Consider the following 9635-nt stretch of genomic DNA (forward strand, 5'->3'; position numbering starts at 1 on the left):
TAGATTGTTTCTGTATCAAAAGTTGTATTTAATTCAAAAAAATAAGATATTTTATATAACATGTGTAAGCATAATATATTACATGGTTCAAAATAAATGTATATTTCTCAATGTAAGTTGCTTAGAAACAGTATAAAAAAAAAATTATGAAAATATGTCAATTACCAAAATAGTGTGAATAAAATCGTTAATATTATAATACTTTGTTATTAAATATATGATAATAATATCATTATGTATCTGTGTAACAATCGTTTTGATACGATCAAAATTGTAATTCTACATTTATTATGTTTAATGACTATTCAATCCATTGTTCACTAATCACCATAAATGGTTACGCTATAAATAAAATTGATCCATCATTGAATTATTTTATACTTAATAAACTTTATGTCACAAGTACATGGAGTCATCAATGCTACTCACGTATCTATAATATCATACCCAATTAATAATTACATATTATTTATATTAAATAAATAAAAAATAAGCCACATATAATATTGTGTATGGGTTTAATTGAGAATTGGTAAGTATACTATAAATGACTAGATTTAATACAGAAATACAGTTGTTTTGTGTACTAACATAAAAATACAATTTGGTTTTATATAATTGTGCCCAATCGAATGAAGTAACAAAAACAGAATATCAGTCATTAATCATTACAAACGTTTTAACCAAAAAATAATATTATAAACTAAATATTATATACTAAACATTTTCATCAAGAAACTTGATTTTTATTAAAATAATAATTAATTTAAGATTATTCTGTTTGGAGTGATATTTAGGCCATATAATATGAAATTAATTTAATACACACAAATAAAAAATAATTGCTATTTCATAAAATTAAAAATATATTTTCAAATATTTGTCCCTTAATTATAATATTAGTCCTTAATTTAATATACTTTTTGATTCAAATACTACAATATATAATTGCTTTTCGTACACAATAAAATGAAAATGTTTATAAGTATAAATGCTATAGAAAATAAAATACAAATGGTTTGATAGTAAAATTATTCTCCAAATAATTTTTTACCCAATTCCATGAATTTATGACCCCGGCATGCTGTAATAGCGTCTTTTTTCTTGAGGGTGGCTATCAAATCACTGTTTGCATCAATAAGGCGACACAATAGATCTTCATAAGCATATTTTACATTGGTTGGAAGTGAACCTGGTTTAATTTTTACCAACATGTCTATAATGCCTTCTGCCCAACCACTTTCAATTGCAAATTCTGATATCCACGGAACAAGGGTTAAGATACCACTAAGGTTTTGCATGCCCAAAAACCATAACTCTTGCAGCTCAATCCATGATTCTTTATAAGTCATAGTCACAACCAACTGACCTAATGCAAATCGTGAACTGTTACTATTCTCATCAACTGTGTACGCATCCCACAAAAATCGAATTGTTGCCTGTATGTAACGGCAAATAGAAAAGTCATTTTTCTTAATGTAAGCAGTCTTCATTTTCAGTAGCAATAAACCTAAAACAGCCATGTTGCCATACACAACAAGGTTTTCATGATTGTTTTTTAATTCGGGTAGATTATCAAACACAAATTTCATAAGGGTAAAAAACAATGGACTCTTTTTCACATGATCTACTTCTAGTACACAGATATTCATGAATGTATTACATATACTAATGATTGCACCTCTAGAGTCAGCCATTTTTTTCAGACGTTCGGCTGGTATTTCGGGTTCTGGTCCTCTGGGTTTACTTCTTTCAGATTTTGGTATCAATGGTTTTTTATAATGTGCAATTGACCAATGAAATTCCAAACATTCTTGTAATACCTCTTCTTGTTTAATTTTTAATAATACAGCGCGACCCTTATCATCCACTGTTATGTGACATAAAGCTGGTAAAAATGCTCTCAATACATCCACGGAACTCAAAGGATCATATGTTACTGGCTTATCTTCAGATTTGACATTTTCTGATATGTAACGTGTACGATATGCAAAGAATGATTCATTGGCAATCTGTAAGGCAAATGGCAAAATATTGTTCACAGCAGGTTTCATTGCAGATGTGTCTAGAGTTAACCACGCAGAGAGTGACATGAGCATCAAACATATAAAACATTTATCTTTGGTTTCTAAAGGTTTCTTAGATACAGACAATGTTTTTAGTACATTTAATACAGCAGAAAATGCTCCTTTTAGTGCTGTATATGTTTGTTGTTTTTCTTTTTCTTCTAAATCTAAAGTGTCTGCTGAAATGAACGCAATTGATATTTCCAGAATTGTGAAACATGAACCAAGTAAATTTTCTGCAACCAATACCTAGAAAAAAACAAAATTAATTAATTAAAATATAGTTGAACATTTTGTATAATTTTCATTATTAATTTAAATTGATTGGATACAAAACAAACAAAACCCCAATTTATATAGGCAAAGCTTTAAATATGATAGGCACCTATCTAAAATATTTCATTTTTAAATAGCTAGTAAACAGTGTTTAAAATCTATAACAATCTATCGATAAAAATCATATAGTATTATGGATGATGGTTACTACTTAAAAACATTTTAGGAACTCAGAAGATCTAATGAAATTAATTCACAAAATATTATAGTAAATTACAAGTCATGTAAATACTGAACTTTACCCAAATTTAAGTTTTTTATAATTTTATAAAGAAGGCAGGAACTGACAAAAAATGTTGATATAGGTAAGTATAAATTATTTTACAGATAATAGAAATTGCAAACCATATAATATTTGAGTATGGTTGAAAATGTATTGATAAATTATTATTTTATTTATAGGTACCTAGTTAAGATAAACAATTAATGCATACAAAATTATTAGGTAGGTTCAATAAATAACACAAATTAACAAAAATTATTTTATGTTATTTAATGTCACCTTTAAATTATACTTTATGCCCTCGTTTATGCCTAATTATCAATATTTTTTTAAATAATTGTTGAGAAAAAATAATATTTTACACTACACTAATGCTTCATTGGAATAGATCCAACAAAAAATGTTATGAGATCATAGTGGTTTTTTCGAGGGTTTTCTAGTAATTCTAACTAAAAAACACTTTGGCGTAACACATTGTAGTTATTTTACAAAAAATCTATACCTATCATTTGTTATAATTAGGCTCATAATTAGGTATTTTATTAAATAATGTATTATAATTAATTTTCATAAAATAATTCATTCTAAGATACCTAGGTACCATAAATTAGTTGGGGAAAATTTAAATTGATTAAAATATTATTGTACCTACATAAACAGGTAGGTTATGTACCTACAATATTTACAAGCATTTCATACATTTTAGAAACCAAATTACATTTTTTAAACTAAAATGTAATAATTATGAACGTAATCGTTGACTTCTAAAACCACACAATTGAGTTAAAATACAGGACAAAACCGCACACTTTTGATAGGTTAAAACCATAAAATTTTGGTAGGTTATAACCGCACAATTTTTAAAATTGTTGTATCCAAAAACCACACACTTATGATTTTGACTCCAAAAAGGTCTTTACAATACTTTTTAACGTATATGTACCTACCTACAATATTATGCAAACAAAATTTAAACATTTAAACAAGTGCTCCTAAAAATAAATATAATTCAATTAAAAAACAAAAATATTACTATTATGTATTAACTAACTTGTGTTTGTTTTTAAATTGAAAGGACAATATTTTACACTCCATTATGGGACTTACGCTTTAACCACTATTTAGAAAAACAAGACCAGTTAATAACAAGTGGCTAAATACGTGACTAAATAGTTAAGACTTAAAACGCGTTAGCATGATTATTGTATAGTATCTTATCCATTATTTAGCACACAAAATAGTGTGCGATTTTAACCCACTATAAGTTTAGTTATACCATGACTGATAATGTGTTCGGTTTTTGACTAACAACTTTTTTGGGGTCAAAATCATTAGTGTACGGTTTTTGGATGCAACCAATGCAATCATGTACCTAACAATTTATAATTAAAATGAAAAAAAACTCGGAAAAAAAAATATATAAAATAAAAAGGTAGGTAGGTTATAATGGGTAGTAGGTACCTGTTCAAATTTTTTATCTTCCAAATGCATACGTATTTCAATTGAAGCCAAATGTATTAACATCAAGAAAAATGCTTTTGGTTTTGCTTCATCTTGTAGTGACCATTCGGCACCAAATGTAGTAAGCATTTGCGATGCTAACTTGATTGCTGGATCTCGTTGTGCTTTAACAAGCTTACTAGTCAATATGTCTCGCAGTCCTAAGAATAATTTTGTTGGCCATATTTCATTATCGCAAGTGTTTTGTACAATTTCTACCGGGCAATTGCCTAATAAAGGTGAAAGTATTGAACATAATTTAAATTTTCGGTCACTATGATCGGTTTCAAAATCAACTGCTAAGATGTTCATCAATGTGTTAAAGTTTTGGACATTGTTTTCCCAGGAAGGTGGACCAAACTTCTCAACGATGGTCACAAGCAGCGATAATGCTTCGTCTGTCTGAAAACTTTTTTGTGAATACACCTTACACATTTTTCCTACTGTGTCGACATCAAATAGTGCTTTTAAGCCCTGTTCAAACGTGGCAATAAAATTCAAACACTTGTAAGCTTCATTGACCAGCATGAGATTATCCTCGTCCGCTTCGTCTTCGTCTTCATCACCTTCGCTGAGCACAATATCTAGGAACACGTCAACGTTCTGTAATATTTCTTGATGCGTGGCAACCTCTTGGACGCTGCACAGCGCTGTGAGTATGCTCATCGCCACGGACTTGTAGACAAACGGCGGACAGCCGGCCGGCACTTCGTCGCTGAGCAACAGACGTTTGATGAATTTGAACTCGATGGCTTCGAACAGGGCGAGTTTGGAGCGAGGGTTGCATTTCTCGGCTTTCACGGTCTTGGTGACCATGAACAGCGCTGCGAATTTCTCCGTGTCCGTCTTCGCGCCCTTTATGACGCCGACGCATTTCTTAACCGAGTCCAGCACTTCGTCGCTCATCTTCTTTCGAAGACAATGAAATTCAAACAAACAAACGAACGAATCGTATACAATATTACTTGGGTATTAAATCGAAGGCACTGTCGGACGCGCGCGCACACACACACACACACTGGAGACGGCGACGATTGTATTGAATTTCCGAAGCAGGCGAATGACGATGAGTGTTCTGTGCGGCGCTTCGTTCAGTCGACTTCTATATTTAGCGCTTCGGAAGTTTACCACCGCTCGACGACGGCACTGCAGAGCTATGCAACTGGGCCTCGTGCCAGTTGTCGGAGAATATTACATAACGGCTAATAATAATTATAAGACGACGACGGCGGCGGCGGCTGTTCCTCTCGGATCCGATCGGGGGGCGGTTTTGCGGCGGAACGGGGGAAAAAAATTTAACGATAATAAAAAAAAAAAAAAAGTTCTGCTGATCTCACGACGAGATGGCCGGCGGCCAAACGACCGAACACTTGTGAATCGCGCGAGAACTACGGCCGGCACGTGCAATACGCGTCGTTATTATTATCGTCGTCATTATACGTAACCGTTCGTGTAGACTTGAGCTCCGGCCAACGACGTCGTTGATCGTCGTCGGCGTCTTGCAACCGAAACCGACCGAATATTATAATATTTATTTTTTATTTTCACGGAAAACGTCTGGTCCGAGACACCATTACGGGCCGCTGCCGGACGGGCACCTATAATAATATTATTACAATATTATCGTTATGATGCACGACGGAGACCGGCTTGTGCACGTGCGTCCGTTATCGTCCACGACACGAACGCTGATAACAACGCCGTTATCACTTATCATCGTGTTATCACCGCTCGGCTGTTATCTCGAGCGGCGCACGGCGGCGGACGTACTGAAGTACCGAACCGAGATCCGACGACGTACCCCCGTACCAGCGCTCGCCAAACTAGATAGGTAAGAAGTAAGAACGGTAACGATTTATAATAATATCGAAATGTGGGTTAGGTATAATGTAAATTATTCTCATAATGTTAGGCCTAACTCACCTGTATAAACGAAACTGCGGTCAGCCTTAACTGGAGCATAAACCCAATTTTATTTTTTTTCCTCGGTGGAGGGTTTGACAAATGTTTGGCAACGCACACCCCTTATTTCAGTGGCGGAGCCAGGGCATAATTTGGGGGGGGGGGGGCAAAAGTACAAAAAATTAAAAATTTTGCTACAAAATTGGCTAAACACAGTGTAGAATAAAGGGAAACTACGACGATTTAATGGTATAAATGTATGATGTTATACACTTATACGTTAAATAGGTACCTATACCTATAAAATTGTATAGCTGTATAGGTATAACAATATGCCGAGCAATGATTATTGATGTTGTATATTGTTAATGCTATAAGTATAATTTATATAAACAAAATGTCAAAGTATCTATTATACGTCATATAAGGTGAATGGTGAGGTACAACTACCGTAATACATTGAAGTTATTCATTTCAATTCCTGGTATCTTAAATAAGTAATATTTTTGCTTATTATTTATTAGTTGATTACCTACCAATCTAAAAATATGGGAATCAAAAAAATAAATTAAACTGATTTTTAATTTTTATCGAATATCCTAACCCCTAAGATTGGTCATGGATTCTCTATTCATAACTTATTTTTATAACGTGAAAAAAATGCGTTACCCCATAGAAATTACTTTTAGTAAGTAATTGCGTTAATTTAGATAAATGTGAAAATAACAACTGACATCAGCAGAATAATCTATTGTTAATATTGTTAGCAGATTAGCTATGTAATAGCTTTAACCTTTAATTTTACAGTGAATTTACTATTATTATCAAACCTTAAGTTGAGCATATTATTTGTGTTTATACGTTGGTGGTTGGCCTTTTTACGATATTTTTATTTTTATGCAATTTAATGATCATTTTTAACTTTTAATATTTTACCTAGGTCCTCATTATTTGCGTACAAAGTGTACCTAATAGTCAACGTACAAACGTAGATTATCTATATTCTGAACTCTTAGTTTAGTAATAGGTCGATAATCACGATTCACCTACCAAGGTAAACATTAACTCTAATATTAAAGTTAACAACGCAAGCGATGTTATTCTGTTAAACATAAAAATATTCCATTTTACGCGTGATTCAGAGAGAGAAAATAAAATAATATAATGCTATAGTGCGCTGAATCAATATCTACAATAAATTCAATCATAATTATACATTTTCAATAATGACAGAATGACAGATACATATCATACAGATAACCACAATATGATTGGTTTTAGGCCTTTAGGCAGTGGTCTCCATAATTTTTTTTTAATTAAAAAAAAATATTGTGTGATTAATGATTATACCATTTACACGTATGTATATATGGTTTGTAAATTTTATTAAATGAGTAGGTATAAATGTATAATAATATGTTTTAATGTAACATTTTAAAGGATGATATTCCTATAAAAAATTTAATTTAAATTGCGTGTAACTATATATGTATTGGCTATAAATTATAATATTATAGTATTAATAATATTATATATAAATATTAAAATATAGGTAGTTCTCACAGTAACTACTTACTTTTTTTAAGATTGTTCAACACAATAAATTCAAATTTATTATTCCCAAAGGTGGGCAAGTTAATGAAAATAATTAACTCAAGTTAAGTTAAGTTAAGAGGTCACTAGAGCGATAAGTTAAAAGTTAACAGTTAACAAATTATAAATTTAACTCGATAAGTTAAAAGTTAATATAGAAAAAAATATTAACTTAACTCAGTTTAAAAAAAAGTTAATCTATTTTTTTTTAATTAGTATGTAAATTACATAAAGAGTAAATTTGTGTTTCTAGTTTCTAATTTATAAATTATAAAAAACAATTTTATTGAACTTTTATCATAATGTACACTGTATACCCTTTTACTTTTACTTTACCTACTATTATTTACTAATTTAAACTATACTCATCTTAAATTAATAATTTGACAAATACATTTTTTTTATATCATATAGCATTTAAATGTCCTAATACGTGAAGATAAGTACATTACCTTCATATATATTATAAGTTATACAACATTAAAACATCACAATATTTCAATTATTGACAATTATTGTCAATTTGTAATTTAAAAATATTAATTTTATTAAAAACATAATATATAGGTAAATTACAATTTTATAAAATATATTAATATACACAAAATTATGTTATCAAGAAAAAGAACAGAAATGTTTGTGTTTTTGTATTGGATTATTTTTATTTTATACTGATATATATATATATAAACGAAAAATTTATTTAACTTGATGGATTTTTTAAAATCAACTGAGAAAAGCTAAGTTATTTCAACTGTAAATTAAACTAGTTAAGTTTATAAATTGATTAGAAAATAAACTAACTAGTTAAGTTAAATAGTTAAAAAAAAATTAACTTTTTAACTTAACTTTAACTTTTTAACTAGTTAATGCCCACCTTTGATTATTCCTAAAACGTTTAGTTGAATATATATATATATATTTTATTCAGAAAAAAAAGTTGGTTTCTTTTAAGATTTAGTATACCTATACATTTTTATATGTATCTAATAAATCTGTTTGCTGAATTGAATTTGTTGTTTAATAGGTAGGTGGAATTTGTTTTAATTTAAAATTGTAAGGGCCAGCCCTAAATCCCTTATTGAATCATATAGGTAATTAGTAACAACTAATAACAATCTTATATTCTCATTCAAGAACTTAGGTTTAATTTATAATATAATAGTTAGGTTAGGTTAGGTTAGTTACCTAACATTAATATATTAATATTACATAGGTATTAATTCTACCTATTTTACTTGTATTTATATTATTTAACATAATTACCATGTTTGGTTTCTTTTAAATGTATACGCATAGTTCACTTTATAAAGTTTATTTGATTATTCGTTGTCGAAGTAGTTTATTCCCATAGAATACATAAAGGCAGTATTCAAAATTATAACTAATTCTTAGGTACATTTTCGTTATTATACGAGTAAAATTTAATTTAATTTAAGAGGATGCTACTTATATACGTTTGTTGTCTACTTGTCTCCGTCTTACAAACTTACGACATACCAAATTTTCGTTCACTAGTTTCAATAGTGTGCTGTTCATTTTGATATTACAGTGAATTAGGGAGATATGAGCATTTCATTTGTGATAGGTACTTAATCATATATTGCTTGAAAATTAAAATATCAAAAAAATTGATATGTTCTTACCTAAAAGTTTGATAACAAGTAAATAACAGCGCACACTATTGAAACTAGTGAACGAAAATTGGCCATGTCATACGTGTGTAAGACAGAGACAATAATCCATGGCTATCGCCTCTCTTAGAGTCATCTTAATTATTAAAATTAAAAATGTCAATGTATTATTTATACCTAGTTGCACACTTAGGTACGCTGTATAAAAATAAAAATTGAATGTTATAAATTATAATATTGTTATAACATAGGTAATACATCACGGCCTAAAATAGTGTGCAGTACCTACGACACTGTTAGTGTGTACGATATCGGAATAGTGCAGTACAAAATGAAAATGTGTATTGATTATTTTAGTGTTATATTTAGACTTTGTTACTG

General features: G+C 29.9%; 2 protein-coding genes across 2 annotated transcripts in view; one reads left to right on the forward strand and one right to left on the reverse strand.

Moving 5' to 3' along the window:
* Window positions 1-501: 501 nt before the first annotated feature.
* Window positions 502-5779, reverse strand: LOC100159719 (neurochondrin homolog). The gene is made up of 2 exons (XM_008182109.2): window positions 4087-5779; window positions 502-2315 (listed from the first exon to the last, which is right to left on the reverse strand). Exons 1-2 carry the CDS (start codon window positions 5029-5031, stop codon window positions 1032-1034), a joined length of 2229 nt encoding a protein of 742 aa, XP_008180331.1. The 5' UTR covers window positions 5032-5779; the 3' UTR covers window positions 502-1031.
* A 42-nt stretch (window positions 5780-5821) lies between these two features.
* The window catches only part of LOC100572843 (tubulin polyglutamylase TTLL6), a 34144-nt gene continuing 30330 nt past the window's right edge, over window positions 5822-9635 (forward strand). The window contains exon 1 of the mRNA XM_029491147.1: window positions 5822-5956. The gene's annotated coding sequence lies outside the window, so the exon portion shown is untranslated. The remainder of the gene's footprint in view (window positions 5957-9635) is intronic.

The sequence above is a fragment of the Acyrthosiphon pisum genome, chromosome X (assembly GCF_005508785.2).
Source record: "Acyrthosiphon pisum isolate AL4f chromosome X, pea_aphid_22Mar2018_4r6ur, whole genome shotgun sequence".
Taxonomy (NCBI): Eukaryota; Metazoa; Arthropoda; class Insecta; order Hemiptera; family Aphididae; genus Acyrthosiphon; species Acyrthosiphon pisum.

Bases quoted from the DNA above. Each gene is read 5' to 3' on its own strand.
- LOC100159719 (XM_008182109.2), bottom strand. From the start codon at position 5,031: ATGAGCGACGAAGTGCTGGACTCGGTTAAGAAATGCGTCGGCGTCATA. The intron at 2,316-4,086 runs GTACCTACTACC...GTTTTTTTCTAG, and splicing joins AAGATAAAAAATTTGAACAG to GTATTGGTTGCAGAAAATTT.